This window comes from Melospiza georgiana, chromosome 14 (assembly GCF_028018845.1).
Source record: "Melospiza georgiana isolate bMelGeo1 chromosome 14, bMelGeo1.pri, whole genome shotgun sequence".
In the NCBI taxonomy this organism is placed as follows: domain Eukaryota; kingdom Metazoa; phylum Chordata; class Aves; order Passeriformes; family Passerellidae; genus Melospiza; species Melospiza georgiana.
In genome coordinates this window covers 5826992-5847435 of record NC_080443.1, presented here as the reverse complement: position 1 = coordinate 5847435, position 20444 = coordinate 5826992, and the positions used below count along the sequence as shown (strand labels likewise).

General features: G+C 39.3%; 1 protein-coding gene across 2 annotated transcripts in view; it reads left to right on the top strand.

Moving 5' to 3' along the window:
- The first annotated feature begins 1673 nt into the window (after positions 1-1673).
- The window catches only part of DPY19L3 (dpy-19 like C-mannosyltransferase 3), a 36594-nt gene continuing 17823 nt past the window's right edge, over positions 1674-20444 (top strand). For both annotated transcript variants that reach the window (XM_058033968.1, XM_058033969.1), the window contains exons 1-12: positions 1674-1774; positions 2844-2986; positions 4343-4476; positions 11225-11315; positions 12183-12304; positions 12505-12650; positions 14345-14468; positions 14960-15094; positions 16760-16891; positions 17866-17967; positions 18421-18494; positions 18737-18895. In XM_058033968.1, the coding sequence (XP_057889951.1) occupies positions 2884-2986; positions 4343-4476; positions 11225-11315; positions 12183-12304; positions 12505-12650; positions 14345-14468; positions 14960-15094; positions 16760-16891; positions 17866-17967; positions 18421-18494; positions 18737-18895 (1322 nt within the window). In that variant the 5' untranslated portion in view covers positions 1674-1774; positions 2844-2883. The remainder of the gene's footprint in view (positions 1775-2843; positions 2987-4342; positions 4477-11224; positions 11316-12182; positions 12305-12504; positions 12651-14344; positions 14469-14959; positions 15095-16759; positions 16892-17865; positions 17968-18420; positions 18495-18736; positions 18896-20444) is intronic.

The following is a 20444-nucleotide window of genomic DNA, read 5'->3' as shown; positions in this document are numbered from 1 at the left end:
CAACAGTATGATAACAATACAGTTATGATATAATCATCAGTATTACTGATTGCAAGCTACAATTTGGTGACTTTTAATTTACATTTTATAATACAAGTTTTAGATATTAGTGATATTAACATCCATCTGGAAGCTCTTTAGTTCTTCTGGATTCTCATACTTGAAACATTACAAATCCATTACATCCATGCATGGGGTCATAAAACACAGGAGAATTAAGACAACTCCTCCCTTCTCTGGCATTTCTGAAGCTCTTCACTGATTATGTTTTCTAAACCATTTCAGTAACTGCTTGTTCTTGTAGAATTTACTTTGCATTGGCCTCTTTACAAGTAGTGGAGAAGTAGAACTGTTATTGCAGGAAATATCTTCCACAGCATGCCCTTCTTAGAAATGTAAGTACATTATCTGCTTTGCACAAAAACCTGCAGGCACTCAAGGTGTTTATCTACACTGTAAAATTTCTTGTACATATACAATGTGTTCATTTCAACAAACACATGACACCTAGGATGTGGCAGTGACAAAAGGAAGGTAAATCTATTGCCCATGGTAAGGCACATATTTATTTAGATTTCATTCTTATTTTAAGCATTCCCACAAATGTATGACATGCCTTATTGCTCAAAAAAAAACCAAAATAAGTATGGCTGTAAATTGACTTACAGTAGAAATGCGTAAATATTTGGAGGACTTGATCAGAGGAAGATAATTCTGTTGGTTCTAAAAAAAACTTACAAAACAAAATAAGCACGCAGAGCAGATACTGAAAAATTTCCTGATTTCTAGAGTCAATGCTTTCAAAGTTCAGAATGACCAGGATGATTACTACATCATTTTCTTGCTGCCTCTGAGCATGTGAATTTCTGTGAATTTCATGGCTCTTCCTGCTCGAAATACTAAGTTTTTCAATGAACCAAGGTTGTGGAATGAAAGAAAAAAAAAAAAAAAAAAAGTAGAAGTACTACTCTACTATAAAATTGTGATAGAAAATCAACTAAATGTTGTCGTGAAGAAACGAACTCTCACAGACAATTCCACAGAATTTGTGTGGATTTTTGGGAAATCAGCCTCCTGTGATAGGACCTGGAGCTGGTTTGTTGGTTACAGCCTCATGGCGCATGGCTTTTTCTACAATTACTAAAGACAGTGCAAATAAAACTTACAATCAAGACTTACTGCAGGGGTAGGTTGTTCCCATTAAGTAGAACAAAGTCTGGCATTGCCGTTATCTTCCAGCTACAAAAGGTCTTTTCCCCCTCTAAACGTTTATGGTGCAGTTAAGCAAGAAATACAGGGGAGCGTATAATGCCTTGAACAGAACACTCAGCTCTAACTTCAATTTTAAAATCACACACATAGGGAACTATATCGGGGGGGAGAGGGGCGGTGAGAAACACATTTTAAAAAACACTACAAATCAATTCTAGGGCGCTATTTGAGCAGAGCATCCTCCGACAGCGCGACGCTGGGGGAGCGGCCCCGCAGCCCCTTTCCCGCGGGGATGCGGTGCTCGGAGCGCGGGCCGTGCCCGCCCGTGCCGGATTTCCGCCGCAGCCCGCCCGGGCCCGTTCGAACGGCAACGGAGCGGCAGCCGGGGCGGGGGCCGGGCCTGTGACGGGCGCCTGTGCCCGCCCCGGCTCTCGGTCTCCGCCCGGCAGGGCCGAGCGCCCGGCGCCGCGCCCGCCCCTTCCCCTTTCCCTTCGCTTTCCCGTCCGTGCCCGCGGCGGGGCCCGGGCGGCTCCCGGAGCAGCGCCGGCAGCAGCGGCCGCAGGTACCGGGGCGGGCAGCGGGCGGGGGGAGCCGGCGGGGCCGCGCAGGCCGCGGGAGCCCCGGGCCCGGCCCTGCCCTGCCCCGGGCCCGGCTCTCCGCGGCGGCGGGGCCGGCTGCGAGCTGCCCGCCCGGCCGAGCCGAGCCCTGCGGCAGCGGCGTGCGGGAGCGGCGGCACCGCGGGCGGGGCGGGGATGAGCACCTTGCCTTGTTAATGAATTAATGAATGGTCGGGAGTGCCACGGAGCCGCTCCTCCAGGGCGGGAGCCCGCGCGGCTCCCCGCGTGTTCCCCAGGTGTGTGAGGGGCAGCCGAGGCTCCCCCGCTGCCGGAGCTGCACTCAAAGTTGCGCGGCTGAGGCGCCGCTGCCGCCGGCTCGGCTCCGGCACCGGGAGCAGCTGTTGCTGCCGGGATGGAGCGGGCGGTGCCTCGGGGAGGGATGGAGGGATGGTAGTGCCCGCCCGTGCCCGGTGACAGCGGCTCCGTGCAGGCTCCGAGAGCCGAGGGCACCTGGCACTGACAGGGCAGGGACTGCACGAGCTTTCGGGCTTGTGATGGTCTCAATTCTGGTATTCTTTTAATGCTGTTTCTAGTTTTTCATAACACAGGTGTTCTCTGAGATCATTTTTGCATCTTTTGACCCCCTTTTTTGGGTGTTTCCCGAAAGTCGAGATTTAAATACTGGCTTCATATTTTCGGCTGGAAAAACTAATTTTTCTTTTAAGGGATTAGGTTATTTAAAAAAGGGGAGCCTGGTGTGCGTTTTGAGTCAAGGGCTAAAAAAGTTAGGGCAGTCAAAATAACAAATCATTCTGAAAACCTATTCGAGAGTATGTAAAATGGTGAACATTAGTCTTTATAATTCTAAAGTAATGTTTTCTGTATTTTCATTTGCTGAGTGGTACAGCTTTAAAGAAAAACCTTGCATTTTGATAAGACAGCCTTTATGTGCAGTAGAGTTGTAGAAGTCAAAGTCTGTGATGTCAGTAAATGTGGTTTTCTTTTCACATATTTCATACAGTATCAAGTGACTGCTTGGGTAGGAAGATGCATTGCTTGTGTGTGTCCATTTAGGAGTCAGGCTGAAGAATAATGAATTAAAGTGACTGACACCATGACAACCGTGAGACAGAGAAGGGTTGGAAGAGGCACAGAAGCAGCTGAGGATCAGCCTTCAGAGGAGACAAATGTGAAGCCTGATGGGAAAATTCTGCCTGGTGGGTAATGAAAAACAAAGTGACATTATGGCTTTTTAGTGGTGTTTTGGTTTTGATCTGTCCTAAGCACAGCTCAGAGCTAGGCATGTGACAAATGCATTTCCATAATTGAATATCACCAAAATGAATTGCATGAGACAGAGGGTTTCATGCAGATTGCTGCATGTCAATCTTATCTCTGTTTTAAAATCTTAATTTAAATTGGTGAGAACAATTGTTTCAATTTATTTTTGGTGACACACTATCAGCTTGTATGGAGCCATCCAAAGTTCTTCAAAGAATCACAGTCCAAATCACTGGTAACATAAAAGGATTGAAGAGAACTGATGAAATGTACTTATAAATAGGCAGGTTGCATATAAAATTTGAATTTAACTGGTTAGGTAAATTTTTGTATGGAATTAGAGCTTTAGAGCTGACAAAGTTCCTTGGTTTTTTGGGGACATTTTTAGATTAATTTATTTTAAGGGATATTTGGATCTAAATTCTAAATGTTTCTCTGCAGATTTGGGCAGATGAAAGTTCTGTTGTTGTTTCTGCACAAACTCACTTAGGCTGTGTACAAAAAGAATAAGAGGTCACAGCTCTCCTGCAGCCCAGCCCTCAGTTCCAGGGAATTGCAGTTGGAACCCTTAAGCAGGTGTCACACACAGTATGAAAAAGCCATTTCAAAGATACAATTCCAGATCTCAAATCCATATTAAACCTTACATTAGCACTGAAAATACAAAAGCCCCAGGAATGTCAGTGCACAGTGAAGGCCTGGAGGCCAGAACACATCCTTTTTTTGCCATCACCTCATCCCTGCCCTTGCTCCTGTGTCAGCAGGAGCCCATCTGCAATTCAGAGCATGGCACCACCATCAAAGGCTGCTTTGGCTGCCCTTCAGTCTCTTTGTGGGTATTTACTGAGGCTTCTGAACCTTCACTGTTGTTTTTTACAAAAACTGATCAACTCCCCCCCCAAAAAGGCAGCTATTTTTAGACCTTTCTTGTGAATTTCTTGCTTTGTCATCAGTCATGCTGTATTGCTTGAATTTAAAAAGTTCTGGAAGATATTTCAATTCAGATTTACAAATTAGTTATGGCATGGAGCTAAACTTGTATAGGATCATGGTGTCCTTAAATTTAAAGTGTACCAATTAAGGCACACTTTATTTCACTTTGTATGTAAATAAAATACTCTGATTTTTCTAATATGGGAAAATAAAAACAAAAGATGTGTTAAAACCAGGTGTCCTGTAACCTGCAGAATGTAAACTGTGCTAGCATAGGCAATGGATAAATGGCTTTCCAAAATCTCTATAGGTTCAGTAATATGTTTCACACTTACAGACTGAAATATTTTTCTTCCAAGATCCTCCAGGTGGAAAGCTGTGGAGCATACTCTCAGTAACTGTTGGTGGAATTGTTGCCATCTCTCTTGGACTCCTTACTTCTGTTTATGTAGCTACACTGCATGAAAATGACCTGTGGTTTTCCAATATCAAGGTAACAATCATTTTCCTAGTTTCATCCTAGTTTTTTGCAGCATTAATATGAGCATTATGAAATTTCATTTTTTTGGGTACTCGTCTTGCAACCTGCTCAAGACCAGAATATTTCATTTTTTAAAATTCCATTTAAAAAAAGCTGTGCTTCCCTTCCCACCATACTTCATCAGTTCTATAAATACCTGTCCCCAATTTTTTTCTCTAAAAATACTGCTAGAGAGCTCCTGTTTGAGTTGTAGCTATGGTTCTTCCAAAAATTGATCTTTATCTACAATAGAATTTCAACATTTTGCTATATCTTTTTCTATTATCATCTTACTTTTATCCAAAGCAATCTAAAATTAAAATAAAAACAAGCAGTTAAAAGTATGCAAAATCTTGGCACACAGTTCCTGAATTGTATTTCCACTGTTGTAATATTATTTTGTAATACAGTTTAGGGACAAAACTGATGTTATATAATGTCATTCTGAATGTGCAAACCTCAACACATATTTCTGCCATTCACTAATGTCAACCCCATCATTCCCAAGACCCAGGACTGACTAGTTCTTTCATAGAATCACTGCAGTGAAAATAATGCAGCTGTACCCACAGCTAAATTTAACCAGAGAAAAGAACAGGTGAGTCATTTCCCTTTCAAATGCCTAAAATCCATTCTGCTAGGTCTGTGTAGTGTATTGTTCAAAGAGTACATTTATTTAACTGGAATACTTGCCTTGCAATATGTCTTTTCTATGCTACACTTTTTGTGACCCAGAAACATTTATATTCCCCTAATGCAAATAATTTGCATTTCCTGCAACAACTGCTGTTGTATTATACCTATAACACTGTGCTGTGCCCACCCTTATCTTCCCTTGATTATGTAGAGAGGTTGTGCTCAATTTATTGAAGGTACACCTTGGGTTTACCTTTTCCTTCCAAAAGCAAGTAGTGAATAATTTCAAGGTGTTGAATATTTCCAAGTACAAGCAGGCATGGACTTGTGGCAATGGATGAACATAATGGATGCATCTTTTTTATTCTGTCAGGCTGACCCAGAGGAGCACAGAGTTGACTGAAATAAGCAGCTCTGTAGTTATAATTAAGTTGTTCCCTCAATGTGTGAAACAGTTGTTTTATTTGATGATTACTGTTTTCATTTTAAGTACACTAGAATGCCACTAGCTATCAGAACTGAAATAAACCCCTCTAGTTTTTTGGAGTCTGGATTCTGTTGTCTTTGTAGCTGTTCTTTCACCCCATGGGGGTAATGGATGGGTGATAACACTGCAACAAGAGCAATTTCAGCCAGTTTGATGGAAAGATTCTAAAAGCATCAAGTTCATCTGGCACCAGGGAAAAAGAGAAAGAGCTGCAGACACTCCCTGGTCTCACAGTGTCCCTTCTTCAGAGGGATGTGATCTCCACCAGAGCGTGCATGTGGGGATTGCACAGTGCTCACTTCAAACAAAATTCTGCTTTAGGAGAGGCAGGGGAAGAGAAGAGGGCATAGGAAGAGTCTGAACTTTGCTGCAAAGCTGAGGCAGGAAGGCTCATCCCAATATCTGTAAAACAATCCACAGCTGCCTGTGTGCCTGTGTAGGAGTGTGGTCTCTCCAGGGATGTGTCCATGTTTTCCAGCACTTCTCAACTGGCTAATCTTTTCATTACAGCACATAATACTGAGAAAGATAAGACCCTCAAAAATCACATGGAAAATAAGTGGAAAAGGTGCTTTCTTCTCTAACATTTTATAGTTTGGCCAAAGCATCTACTTTTGCAGGTATCAACTGAACTTTCCAAAAGTTTGAAAAGTGTAAGTTTTATTTTAGTCCATACCCCTGCCCAGATTCTCGGAAGGAAGATCTGCAGTCTAATCCTTGCCCCACAGTTATTGCCAGCCTTGATTAGTGAAATACAGGGGTGATCTCATTTCATTATGTTTTCATTAAACATAACATAGAATAAATGGATGCATTACAAGTGCACATCCAGTGTTTTATTCATCCCCATGCTTGTGAAATACAGTAGAGCAACATCACTGCTCTGCAACATAGAAAAATTCTGAATCAGTTCTATTTCCATGTATTTTAAATTGCTAGCTTCAGTCACGCTGAATTGGCTGTAAATGGGGCAAATTTGAGGATTTATGTTGTTGAAATCTGATATAAAAATTATGTAACACTTATTATTCCCCTGAACTTTGTTCCTTTCATCCAATAAGCTACAATCAGTCAGATGATAAGAATTCATGCCCAAAAGGATCTGTGTAGCAACTTAATTATTACAGAGATGTAATGGGAGACCTGTTCTGTCATCTTTTCTTTCATATGAAAGTACTCTTCTATTTGAAGAAGATCTGCAGTGTTTTCCTGACACTTCTGCACCAGGCAGATATTTGTACCAACACCTTTTAGGTGCAAAAGGTGGAATTTTTGTTCTGAAGACCCCACTGATACATGAACACCACAACTGCATGTTTAAAAAGTAGGCAGTTGTATTCCACCCTAGAAATGGGAAGTAAAAAGAGTTTATTATGCAAAGTCATGATTCCTAACTCCTAAATAATTGGAGTCAGGACTGGCACACACACTTGCAGTGATTGCCTTTCTGTAATTTCAGTTGCAATTCATCAAAAGCCAGTTCAGATTTGGGTGTCTTCCAGCAATGGTTCACCCAAGTAGAAAAACTGTCTGGTTGTTGTTCGACTGTTGTGCTGTATTTTGAATATTGCTTTCAACAGTGCATTGATTTCAGCTGCTGCTCTGTGTGTGAGCCTTGTTCTTGTTTGCTGCTAAATGTGCCTGCTATTATCCATTAGCCATGGTCACAGGAGATAGATATACCATTGTCTTCTTAGCAGAAAAACTGAAAAAGCACATCCTGAAGAGTGGGGTATGCAATGAAGGAAATACATAGTTGTTCCTTTTTTTTTTAATTTCAAGACCTCCTGAAAGAATGACCAAAATAAAAGAAACAGAAAAGATTCAGCAAATCATGATACCTAGTCAGGAGCTGTGTTTGTGTCCCCTTCCAGCAGGGATCACAGGTTACAATCACTTAAATTGATCAACTAATTTTTGAGAAAAAAAATTTGAATCTCTTCTCATATACATTAAACCAACAAACATTTCTGTTTGTGATGGTGGAAGTCAAAACAGATTTCTTATCCAAAAATCCTTTCTCAGTTTTCTGTAAATGTTCTGGCATAACACATCTGAAATGGCTTGTCTATTTTCAGTGATTTTCAGTAGCAGTTTAGTGGCTGCCCCTCCAGTGTGGCATCTTTTGGGAACAGAATCTGCTATGCAGATAGCAAAATGAGGGGCCATTTCTCCTGTCAGCCATTGCTTGTTCAACTGCAAATTCCGAAGACACTTTGAACAGGAATAAGCCAAGGCCATGTAGCAAATTAATAGTGTAAGAAAAACAGATAAACTTCAGAGCATTTATTTCTTCTTCATCCCTTCTGAGTAAGAGTTTAGACACTGATATTGATTTTTCCTTTAATAAAATTGCTGCTTGCAGGAAGTCAGGAATGAAAATATAAGATTTTAAGTCTTTCAGGATAGGAATGCCAGGATTTAGTCTGTGAACTGCTCATATTTTCCCTTTCTACATTTTGAATGCAAACCAAAGATCATTGCCCAGAGAAGCTGTGGCTGCCCCTGGATCCCTGGAAATGTCCAAGGCCAGGTTGGACACTGGGGCTTGGAGCACCTGGGATGGTGCAGGGGGTGGCACTGAATGGGCTTTCAGGTCCCTTCCAGCCCCAGACAGAGTGACTGCATGAAGAAAAGCAGGGAAACAGGTGATGAGAGCTGCACAAAGTGAGTGCTCAGGCATGGAGGGAAGGAGGGCATGCAGTTCTTTTGGGCAGTTTTTTTGCACAGAGGTGCCTGTCAAGGTGCTAGGGGTGCTTTTACTCTGGATCAGATCTGATCTGGAGCACACCACTCCAAGAGATGGGCTTTAGGTTACCATCCAGGAGGGCTTTCAAAGGATTAAATACATTTGCTGAAGGCTTGTTCTCAACTGGGAACATTGACAGCAGCTGTGTGTTGAGAAAATGTTCAAATCTCCCTGGTCTTAAATTGAAAAACTAATAAATAGTTTCAGTTACACAAATTTTGTTTTAGCAATCTCAAAAAAAGAAAAGTAATCTGAGCTTTATTTATACTCATTATTTTTAGAAAAACTCCACTCAGGCTTTGGCTGCTTGCTCAGCATTCTGAAGGACTTGTTTAAGGAATTTGAGAAATCATAAGCTCTGAAATTTTTACACTGCCCTTGAGAGAAAGTCCTTTGTATTTGGTTGTGAATGCTTAATATTATGAGGATGCAATTGCATAAATTGAAATAATAAGCAGCTCTCTGTGTGTCCCAGAGGAATGTGTTCATTTTTCCCTTGGAACAGTGATAACTTCTTTGTTACCCCCTCACAAAGTGAAGATACAGAAAGATAAGCATGTGCTCTCACAGTGTTTACCCATAAGTCTGTATGTTTTTATTGACATGGAAGGCTGGGAAAAGTATAAATTGCTGTAGAACTGGAAAAGTATTTTCAGTGAATCAAACAGATGTTATCTTAGCATGAAACAGATGTAAAACTCACTAGAGTTTGTCTCGTAAAGTATAGCATTTGGTTGAATACAGCTGGTACCAGGATTACAAATTAATCATGTTTGAATGCATTTTTGCTAATTAGATCCCCCTCTGTGACTCCTTTCTCCCCCTTAATAAATTCCAAATGTTAGCATTCCCTTTTTTTTACCTTTATGAGCATTTAAGAGTCAGCCACTTTTTGGTATTAGAAAACTTTCCAGTAGTGATGATCTTGAAACTAGAGCTTGTTTAAAATCCAGCACTCTCAATTTGCTAAGTGTGTGGCTTTTGGTGTGATGATGATTTACATGTCACAGGGCAGCTGGAGAGTTTAATTGAGAACTTTGATTAAATCACTTGTGGTTTTTATCTACTGACTTTTCTCAGACCAGAACTAATATTGCTTTGTCAACAACTGACTTCAATAAAACACATGCTTTGAGAGAAGGACCTGCACTGGGCAGCAGAGGAGAGAAGAACATGATTTTTTTTGTCAAGCTTTATGTTAGCTCTGAAATAGAATTGATTCTGCTCCAGCATAAGAGTTGGGATTGTATGAGAAAGTTGAAAAGTCTTGGGGATCTGTGCAAGGTTGCATTAACAAGATTGGCATTCATAAAAGTCTCTGAAAAAGTAATATTCTGTTATTTCAGTAACATTCTTTTGTACAGAAAGATGAATTCATGAAGTTATTTTTATAAATCAGACAAGTTTTTTAGTGATTTGCATATACCACATACAGGGATTTCACTGGATTTTCAAACCTCAGTTTAAACTTTTTCTAACTGGATGGAGACCTTTTCTAACTTATTGCTTAGGAGATAAATTTGCTGGGATGTTATTATACAAACTACTGAAAAGATCACTAATAATAGAACAATTCTGTATAAGACTTTTTTTAGTTCTCATCAGATTGGTTGTTCATGCCATCTTTGTTTTAATGTGGTTGCCCAAAGCTGTGGATTTGTTAAATTTCATTAGGTCTTCACAACTAATGAGGTAACAAAAGGAAATGCATTCCACAGCAAAGAGCTTTCAGATCTTACTAGACCCCATCTGCTGCAATATTGGCTAAGAAAAAGGCATAGTTTGAAATGTACCTGCATTGAAGTGTACCTAATAATAATTTGAATGATTTGAACATTTTTAATTAGAAATAAGAAGTTCACCTAGCCCTAAAGCCAAGTAGAGAGTCCCTTTTCCTTTCAGCTGTAGGTTAGGAATGAGTGATGGCAGCTGGCTTCCTGCAATGTTGAACAAGTGGGCAGCAGCATCCCCTGCCAGCTGAAATATCCCTGCCACCATGGTGCAGCCCCCTCAGAGCACTGAATTAATTGAGCCTTGAGCTGGCAGAGCCGTGGAGCACAGTGGGATTACTGCATCTGGGAGAAAAGGTTAAATGCTCAAAGCAGGCATGTGCAGCTTTACAGCCCAGCTGTGGGCCAACGGGCCAATCTAAGTTTGTCATATTGCAAAAAAATAGTGAAATGCCTATTACAGCAACCTGTGTCAGTCGCTGCTGGTGAGAGAGAGACGGTGAATCTTGTATCTTGATCAGAAGGCTTATTTATTAAGATATGATATATAATACATTATGACTATACTAAATAGAATATAGAGAGAGGTTTGCAGAGCTGCTAGCTAAGCTAAGAATAGATAGAAAAGAATCCCAAACAAAGCTGTGTCCAGGGACTCAGTCCCCTAGCTTGTACTGGTGATTGGCCCTTAATTATAAACATAGGAAATGAACCAATCAAGGTGTCCCTGTTGCATTCCACAGCAGCTGATAATAATTGTTTACCTTCTCTTCGGGGGCCTCTGGCCTCCCGAAGACGCAGAAATCCAAAAGAAAGGATTTCTGTGGAGAAATCTCTGCGACAAATGCCCACAGTATTTCCAAGCAGCAGATCAGAATCACAAAGTGCTTGTACATTTCCCCAGTTGAAAGAGTCATTTACCCCCATTGCCTCTCAGCCTAATTTGTCCCTGTGTGTTCACCTTTGGTTGAACCGAGTTGCTTAGGGTGTGAAACCCAAGGACTGAAGCCTCTCTGGAGGTCACTTTCTCTGGTGCTGCAGGAATTGGAGTTGAAGGCAGCTTTGGATGATGGTGAAAAGCAAATGGAAAATGAATTTCCTGTTGAACTTCACTTGCAGGAGGTCGAAAGGGAAATTTCATTCAGAACTGAGTGTGGACTTTATTATTCCTACTACAAACAGATGATTCAGGCTGCTTCCATTCAGCAAGGTATTGTAAACTGTAAAGTAAGTTTTGCAGCTGACTATTTGTAGGTTTGGTTGGGGTTTTTTTTTCCAAATATAATTGAGAACAAGGCACACCATAACTATGAAAGATAGTGTAACAATTGTACTGGAGACAGATTTATTCTGTTCCTATGCCAGGGAGCCACTAAGTTATGGACATAATAAATTTCACAATGATGCATTGATTTCTGTGCCACACCTTCCCATGCTGATGAAGGCAATCACTTTGAGGGACAGCTTTCATATCTGCTCAGGTTTCAGCTTGCTGGTTTATTCAGTTTATACAATTTATTGCTTTCATTTTTATTCTTCTCTTGTTTAATTTGAGGTATGAGCTATTTCTGGGAAGGGGCAATGTTTTTTGCTGTATTCCTGGACAGTAAGTGACACAAGGAGCAGCTTCCAAGGAAATCATACACAGTTATGGGGCTTTCTCAGACAGTCTCATGTTTTCTAGACATTTAGCTGTTGCTCCTTAGCAATTTTGCTTATACTACACATTTTTCAATAATGACTTCACCTGTGATTAAAGTAGTGCCAAGAACAGTTCTCAGGATCCAGAATGTACCACAGATTCTATGCTGGGGATGGAAGTGTAAAAATAAATGTTTTATACACTACTAAATATATAGTACTTGAATTAGCACTGTGAGTCACATTTGAAGCAGGGAAGCTGAAGACCTCAGAAGGTCATGTTGATTCAGAGGTAATATGTTCTGAATCATTGACTCAAAGTTTGCAGTTTCTGATGAGAGATCCTAAAATACCTTTGAAAAAGTTATTCACTGTTCAAATGAAGATGGAGGGGGAAAATGACAATCTCCTATTTCAATTTCTCTTTATCATTAAGGTTTACATGGTTTAGTATATGACAATAAAACTGAATCTGTGAGGACAATTAACATACTTGAAAGAATGAATGTTTACCAGGAGGTGTTTCTCAGCATTCTGTATAGGATTCTTCCAATTCAGGTAGGCATTTATTTCTGGCTTTAGATTGTAAGTGCATTATGAAGATTGCAGTGAATCCTAGCTCCCCTTTGTAGATATTTTCTAATTAGAAATATTCCTGATAACTTTTTAATTTGTAAAAGCAAAACCTAATTCATACTAAGTATAATCCCCCCCTGTGAGTGTTTTAATGTCAACATCAGTATTCTTGTGTTTTACAGCAATACCTAGAGCCTGTTTATTTTTATATCTACACTTTGTTTGGACTTCAGGCAGTTTATGTCATTGCTCTGTATGTAACAAGCTGGCTTCTTAGTGGAACATGGCTTTCAGGGTTGTTGGCAGCTTGCTGGTATATTACAAACAGGTAAGTGAGATGAAACATTTAATCTTTCTAATATTTTGCCTAGTTTCAAAGGTAAGGCATTAAAGCTTTAACTGCATGATTAATTGGACAAAACATGAAAGTAAAAGGCCTCTCTCCAGTTAGCCAGAAAATGGAAAGAATGTTTAAATAACAAAAAATAATTAGAAAATAATCAGAAATGAACTGATATATCAGACTGGGTTTTTAAAGGTTCTGGAAGTTTGAGTAGAAAATTTTGTCTTAAAGTGATCTCTGAAAGTGGAGTACATCTTTCAGATGTGTCTGGAGCTCCAGGTGATGTACCCTGTCTTCTCCAGCCTAGGATCTCTCAGGTGGTAAAGACATCTGCAGGAAAGCCCTTCAGGTGTCTCCTCACTGCCCCACTCCTGCCTCAGGGGTTCCTTGCACAGCCTCAGCTCAAGTTCAGCTTCTCTCTCCCCGTATTCCTGTAGCCACCTCCTGCACTAAGCCTCAGAGAAAACCCATGGTAATTGGGCTGTTCTAGTGCTTTATCACTTGAAGAGTTACCAGTTTGGAGATAAAAACCTAAGAACTGGCTTTATGCCAGAACCAAGCTGCTGGCATGAAGCTAAGACTGGTGACATTGGCTGTTTCCTGTGAATTACTGAAGAAATTAAAAGTACAGTCTTGGTTCTACCAGAAATGTTTGATATGTTAATGAGCAGCTCTAAAGGAATTTATCTGCAGGCACATTCACTACAGAATAATTACAGGTGTATGGAGGCAGGGTGTTTCTTTCTCCAAATATAAAAGGAATTAAAAGCCACATGCAATGTACAGTATTTCACACATTTCTTTCATGAGGTCATCTCTTCCATTTACAGAATATCTGGAGCAAATTTGTCCATCTTTCTAATAATTGGTGAACAGTGAGAGCTTGTTTACTTTATGCACTATAATAAGTGCATAGAATGGATTTGGATAAAGACTTTCTGTCCAGATTAATTACATCTGAGGCTGCTGAGTAATTCCATTTAGACACGTTCTTCCTCCAGCTAAGCATGTTTCAGATTTGTTGCTTACTTGCTGCTTTAGCAAATATTTTCTCTACACTGGGAGAAAGAGAATTATTGTTTTAGCAAATATTTTCTCTACACTGGGAAAAAGAGAATTATTCTTTGTTTTTAACTTTTAAATCAGGTTTTGCAAATGACCATTCTTTGGGGAATTCTTCCCTCACATACTTCTTATGTTCAAAAGCTTCAAAAAATGACCCAAAGCTCATAAGCAAACTGTCTTCATGCTCAAGTCATTGGGATCACAGTGAAAATTATATTGTTTATATTCTTCTATGAGCATTTGCAAACCAGAAAATGAAGTAACATGACCTGTGATGTGGAAATCCACAAGCTGGATTTCGTTAGTGCTTTTAGTTTGGCGTGTATTTGTCATTTCTAAATTACCCATACATAAGTAAGATGTAATCCATAGTATATTTTTTTTTAGTTAGTGAAGCTGAAGTCCATCATTTGACATGCAGAAACAATGCATAACTTGCAGAACCTTCACAGGGATTTATTTTCAGAGCCAGATGTGTTGAAAGAACTGGAGTGTAGAGCCTCCACTTTTATAAAAAAGGAGTTAAAATAGCACAAAGATGCCTGAAATTGCAAGCTGTCTGTCACCAAGTGTTTGTTTGATTTTAAATTTGTGAAACTGTCTGTTTTGTACAGAGTAGATACCACAAGGGTAGAATTCACCATTCCTTTAAGGGAGAACTGGGCACTGCCATTCTTTGCTGTTCAGATAGCAGCCATCACATACCTGCTCAGAGCTCATTTACAGCCTGCTCAGGAGGTGAGTACATCTGACAAGTGGGACACAGTAAACTCAGGAACTGAGACAGTAAACTGACAGTAAACTGAGGAACTGATCACTGACAGTAAACTCAGGAGCAGAGAACTGTCCTCAAGCAAAGGGCTGATACAGTTTCTTTGACCAACAGTTCTTAAGTTACCATTCCTCATTTTGATCAACTAACTGCTATTTATACCACAGTAAAACAGGTATTGCATTTTAATCTGGGGGCTGAAACTATCCAAGATCTCCCTGGCATAAGTCAAGAATAACACAGGCATAAGTCAAGAATTTGTAACTCTAATAAAATATTTGTTATCCTCTAAGCTGTTACTGCAGTTAGAAAATTCAGTGTTTTAAAAGTGGTTTAAAATAAGAGCAGATTAAGATGGGCTTTGGTTTGGTTTGTTTGGGTTGGAGTTTTTTTTGCTTGATTTTTTTGTGTTTTAACCAAGAAAACTATAAAATTAAACTTTGTTCCCTCCTTGCAGAGGCTCACACTCATGGCTGTATTCATAGCAACGTTTCTCTTTAGCCTGACTTGGCAATTTAACCAGTTCATGATGCTGATACAAGCATTGGCATTGTTCATACTGGACTGCTTGGACATGATTCCCACAGCAAAGGTAAATTTCTCTTTGGAAAGAACCTACTTTTGTTCCTTTGCCTTCACAAAGCCAACAGTTTTAAGGTGTTTTCCTAACCAGTGGCCTGGATGGCCAGAGTAATACAGGTTGTGCTGTGTGCCTTGTGCTTTGAAGCAATCCCAGTGTATAAACCCTGCAAGTCCAACAGTGAATGATGGAAACAACACCATTTCTGGTTTTTGTTCACTTGAACCAGTTCATGTCTATTTAATTGTTGTCTGCTTTTGTTTAGATACTATTTGACACTTCCAAACACCATCCTAACAGTTGATCTGATACCACAGCTTTAGCATGGCCTCTCAAAGTTGCCAGAAGGAAAAAGTACCACAGGGAATCTTTGTGCAAGCTGCAGTCAAAGCAGTGTGTGAATTTTGCCTCAGGCATTGTGCATCCTCGTTTGGGACCAAGCTCTGCACAGGAGGAGGATGCAGAACACCAGGTTGCTGGGGAGAAGCAATTGTTGTCTTCCTGCATTGGCATTCACCACAAAATAACAGCATTGCCTCTGCTGTGTTGCTGAGCTGGATAAGCCAGAAAATAAACCAAGTCTTACTAAGAAGGTCAGGGATCACTGACAGTCAATCTCACAAAACAGAAATGTACTGTAGAAGATGAAAACACTGTCTTTGACATTAACATAGCTGTGAAATTCTACCAAGATCATTTTAGGCATGGTGAAAGCTTGCACTGGTTGAAAAAGATTCTAACTTTAGGAAAGGTTACAGGAGGATGAAGAGTAATTCATGTAAATTCATTTTCAATTTGAAGCAGACTTGAACTTTACTGATTGTATTAATTTAACTGAAAATGAGTAGGGGCCTGCATATCAAAATAAATGTGGCTTACTTAAATTTCTTAACTCTATTATATCAGCAGCTGCAAGCTAAAGTCAACATTTAATGTGACTGCTCAGCTGCCTAAAAAGTCAGCAAATTCCCAGCTTTATGCTGAGTTATTCCAACACAGACTCACCACACCACTGTGTCTGTACTCATTTTCAAAAAACCACTACTTAGAACTGGTGGAGTTTGTTGGGCTCTCTGATACTGATTTACACCACTGCTGTAACACAAGACTGAAATTGGGATCTTTATGTGAGGTAAAATGTCTGTTTTGGTACCACTGTAGAAAATCAGCTGGGCTTTAGTGCTTACATTGAGCTGAACTCTGATAAGAGTTTAGCATAACCCAAAAGGGATTGTACTGAACCATTACTGGAAAGTTTGAGAAGGTAGGTGATGTTTATTTGCTGAACTGCACTGAGACATAACTCTTCAGTCATAAAGACATCACAGAGGCTACAGAAACACTTCTTGGACTACAGAAAATAAAACCATCTTCCAAATATTAAGTAATTAATATTTTCCTCACACTGCAGTTATAATCATCTGTAATCAGCAGTTAATCTGCTTGATTATAGGATCAGGCTTCCTTAAGTGTAAAATGGCATAAAATATTAACCTAAGTAGTTCAGGACATAAATATAAAAAGGATGCAGGAATGGCTTTAAATGTAATGATTCACTGCAAGATGATACATTATTTGCAAAATAATTGATGTTGAAATAAATTATAAAGCATATTGAAAGAAAAGCACCTATGACTGTAAAGTTTTGTAGGCATAAAAATCTCATTATTGTTACAGGTTACATGGCTCTATATCATTCAGATTTCTGGGTTACTGCTGGTCTGTGTCCTACAGTTCTTCAATTCTATGATTCTTGGATCATTACTTATAAGTTTTAATGTTTCTGTCTTAATAGCAAGGACAATCCAGGTAGGTACCAAAATATTTCTGTAGTACTAAATAAAGAGTATTTTTATATATGTGTGTGTGTGTGAATGAATAATTTAGATGCATTATAATTTTCATTTAGTAATATTAATTAAAAGGAATTACTATAGCATACAGCAACCCAAACATTGCCTGATCAAATAATGAATTCCATTACACTAACTGCAGCTTAACCAATCACATCAGACATCATAATTCCATGATTGCTATTAACATTAATGATTGTGCAAGCTGCAGTTTGGATCCTGAAAAAAAAATTGCATAAATGGACTTTACACCTGTTTCAGCAGGACTTGGCTTGAATTTCTGGATCTGCCTCCAACAGAATAATCTGTAACAACTTGGACAGCTAGGCTCATGTCGAGTTCAGCTTCCTGAAATCCATTGTTTCTTTCAAAGATCAGGGTTTTTTTAATGTAGTTACAGTTCTTTTTTTTTCTGATTCTGGCATTGGTGACAGCCTCTGACCACAATAAAGGAGTTTACAGGGCCATTCCTGTTTTCTGCACCTATTCCCAGTTAACTGTGAGCAGCTTATCTGGATCTGGAGCTTGAAACTGGAGAATTGCTCAAAATGCTATCAAGTGACAGAGCCAGAAGATCCCTTTGCCATGTTTAGTGGTAATGAGTAGGTATTCAAAAGGCACACAAGATTGTGGAAATTAGGGAATGACTTCTGTAAGTACACCAGGGCTGCTGCCAAAGAAAGGCTGTTTGGCTGCTCCCAAAACTCTGCCACATCAAAGCTTTTATGGCATTATCTCTTCAGTTTTGTGCAAGTTTATCTTTATTCTGGGTACTTGGTTCTGTGTCTATTTTTGCCTAAATGACCTTAATGCAAAGTTGGTGCTGCTCAGGACTAGCAGAGGAGCTGTTGCAAATAGCCTGTGATGCTTCTGTTCCAAATACATTAAAATAAAAAAATGACTGAAATATGAATATTTTTTTCTTTGTAGAAAAACCTAAAAAAGGGTGGCTTGCTTAATAGGCTTGGGAAACTTATCCTCCATGTTCTACTAGTCTTGTGCTTGACTCTCCTAATAAATAAATTCATTAAGGTAGGCAAATAATTTTTAATATCAAAAATTACACATTGTATTATGTTAAAAGCTATTTGTTAACCATCTTCAGGAATATCATTAAACAAAAAGTGCAGTGACATTTTTCTGCATCTCAGAAACTGCATTTTAGAAATTAAAGATAGTTTTGCTAATCTTTGATATATGAATTTGGAAACTTCATAAATTAACACCAAAAATTGGTGTTAACTTGGAGCTCACCTGTAATTTTATGTCAGTTGTAGATCTATACTGTTGAGCATTTGCAAAGTGTTTCACTGAATTTTCTTTTCAATGCATGCAGTTAAAACTGAATGCTTCTTTGATTGCAAAGCACCCATCTTAGTAAGCCTGTGTTGCTTCACAGTTGCATTTAAATGAAAAAAACTGCTGTTTACTGTGTGACATTTTGGTATTTTAAATATAATTTCCTTTCTCTTCCCCCCTTTGTAGAAAATTCTTAATCTTGAATCAGATGAGCATATATTCAAATTCCTGAAAGCAAAATTTGGATTTGGAGCAACAAGGTATGATTTAGCTGCAGTTTTGCTTTTTTGTTTGACTTCTTTAATTGAAGCCTTCAGGTTGTTCCTGTTTCAAATGTGTGCAATAAATCACAGTTTTACCTCATGTTTATGTCATACTTGCTGTAAGAATAATCTGCACAAGTGTGACTTTGTAATTTCTTGAGAAGAAAGGAAACTTTGATCCTTTTTGACATCAAGTTATGAAATGCATGATGGACAAAGGTGCTTATTTTTTTTTTTAGAGATTTTGATGCTAACCTCTATCTTTGTGAAGAAGCCTTTGGTTTATTACCTTTAAATACTTTCTCAAGACTCTCCAGTACCTTACTGTTTTACGTCTATGGATTTGTTCTCTTCCTTCTGACAGTAGCAGCTGTAATTGTTGCCTTTCGGAACCTCAGGTAAATCCAGTTTTAAGAAAATTCACATTTTTATCAATTGAATTTTATCAATTAAGAAAATTCACATTTTTATTTTCTTCAGCTGGCTGAGGAACTGATAGGTGAACACAGCAGCAGATACAGGATGGCTTTGCACAGCTACTGAGGAGGGGGGTGTAGGAGAGAGAAATCAGAATAAGTAACTTCCTGTTGAAGCTAAAAATGTAACCAAAGGAACATCCTTCCCTAGATTCACTCAAGCTTTTGCTGCTGAAGTTTTGCAGTATGTTTAATGTTGGTTGGGTTTTTTGGGATGAGGAGAAGCAGGGGAAGGATGTTTTTATCTAAAACATTGTTAGTTTCTTCAGTTCTTCCCATTTTCTCTGTGCAAAGCACCCCAAATCACAGATTTCCCAGGTGTTGCCCTCAAAACAACCCAGATTTCCCTGGATGTTACCTGCCCAGAAATCAGCTGTGCTGAGCTCTGTGGTCTGTGTGAAGGGGCAGGAGCTGTAACTGTGTACACTGCTGGCAGTTCCCAGAGCTAATCTGTGGGATTCTGAGCTATCTACAGAACACGGAAGAAAATCAGACAGAAATGTTATTCAAAAAAAAAAAAGGTTCATTATAGAGCTCTCAGTTTTACACGTACAACCTAGGCAAAAGGTAGAAGGGATCATATAAAACTTGATTAAGCAAAAATTCAAGGAGTGTCACGTGATTAGTGTCAGTATCAGAGATTTTAGGGAAGACTGGATAAATAGGAGAGAGCAAGAGAAAGGGAGAGTACCCAAGATGTTCCAAAACAATGGTGTGACAATTACATATTACAATAGTAATTGTCCAGTGTCAGTCATCTGTAAATGCTACCAGAAAAGTGGATTTCTCTGTGGGACTTTTCTGCAAAGCTGAAAATTTTGGTACCAGCCTCCTTAAAAACTTACTGGATCTGTCATTTTTAAAAATAAAGATTCTGCAGCTCTTATTTTTTGCAACCCTAGATGTAATGCCAGACATGTCCCTAATTTTTAATGCATTTATCTCACTTATCCCCTGCTCTGAAGAAAATAGGAAAACCCCACAAACTGAAGTAGCTCCATTTTTTGCTTTTTATTGGAAGGGCCCTCCACAAGGCTTGACACCTCAAGCAATAACCACTCCCTTCAGGGCTCATTTTCCCTAACTCTGCTTCCAGTCTATGACTATGGTAACATCCAGACAGAGCAGCACAACCCCACAAATCACAGTTAAATTCTAAATTCTTCACTCATCAAAAGCCATCTGAACATGGCAGTAGCTGCTTCCAACAAGAAACTAAGTTTGCCATGCTGTAAAGAATTTTATCTCATTCTAATCCAGCTCATTTAAACCCACTGCATTTCCAGAAATCTGCACATGAAAATACCTGATGCTGCATCGAGTTGGTGGCATCAGGCTAAATTAGATCATAGAAGGTTGTGGGCTCATAGCAGTGGTTGTTGTTAGTGGCCCCAGAAGGATTCTGTACTTTATAAATGCAGATAATTATATGAAATATGTTATAGAACTTAATATAACACTTTTTTTCTTC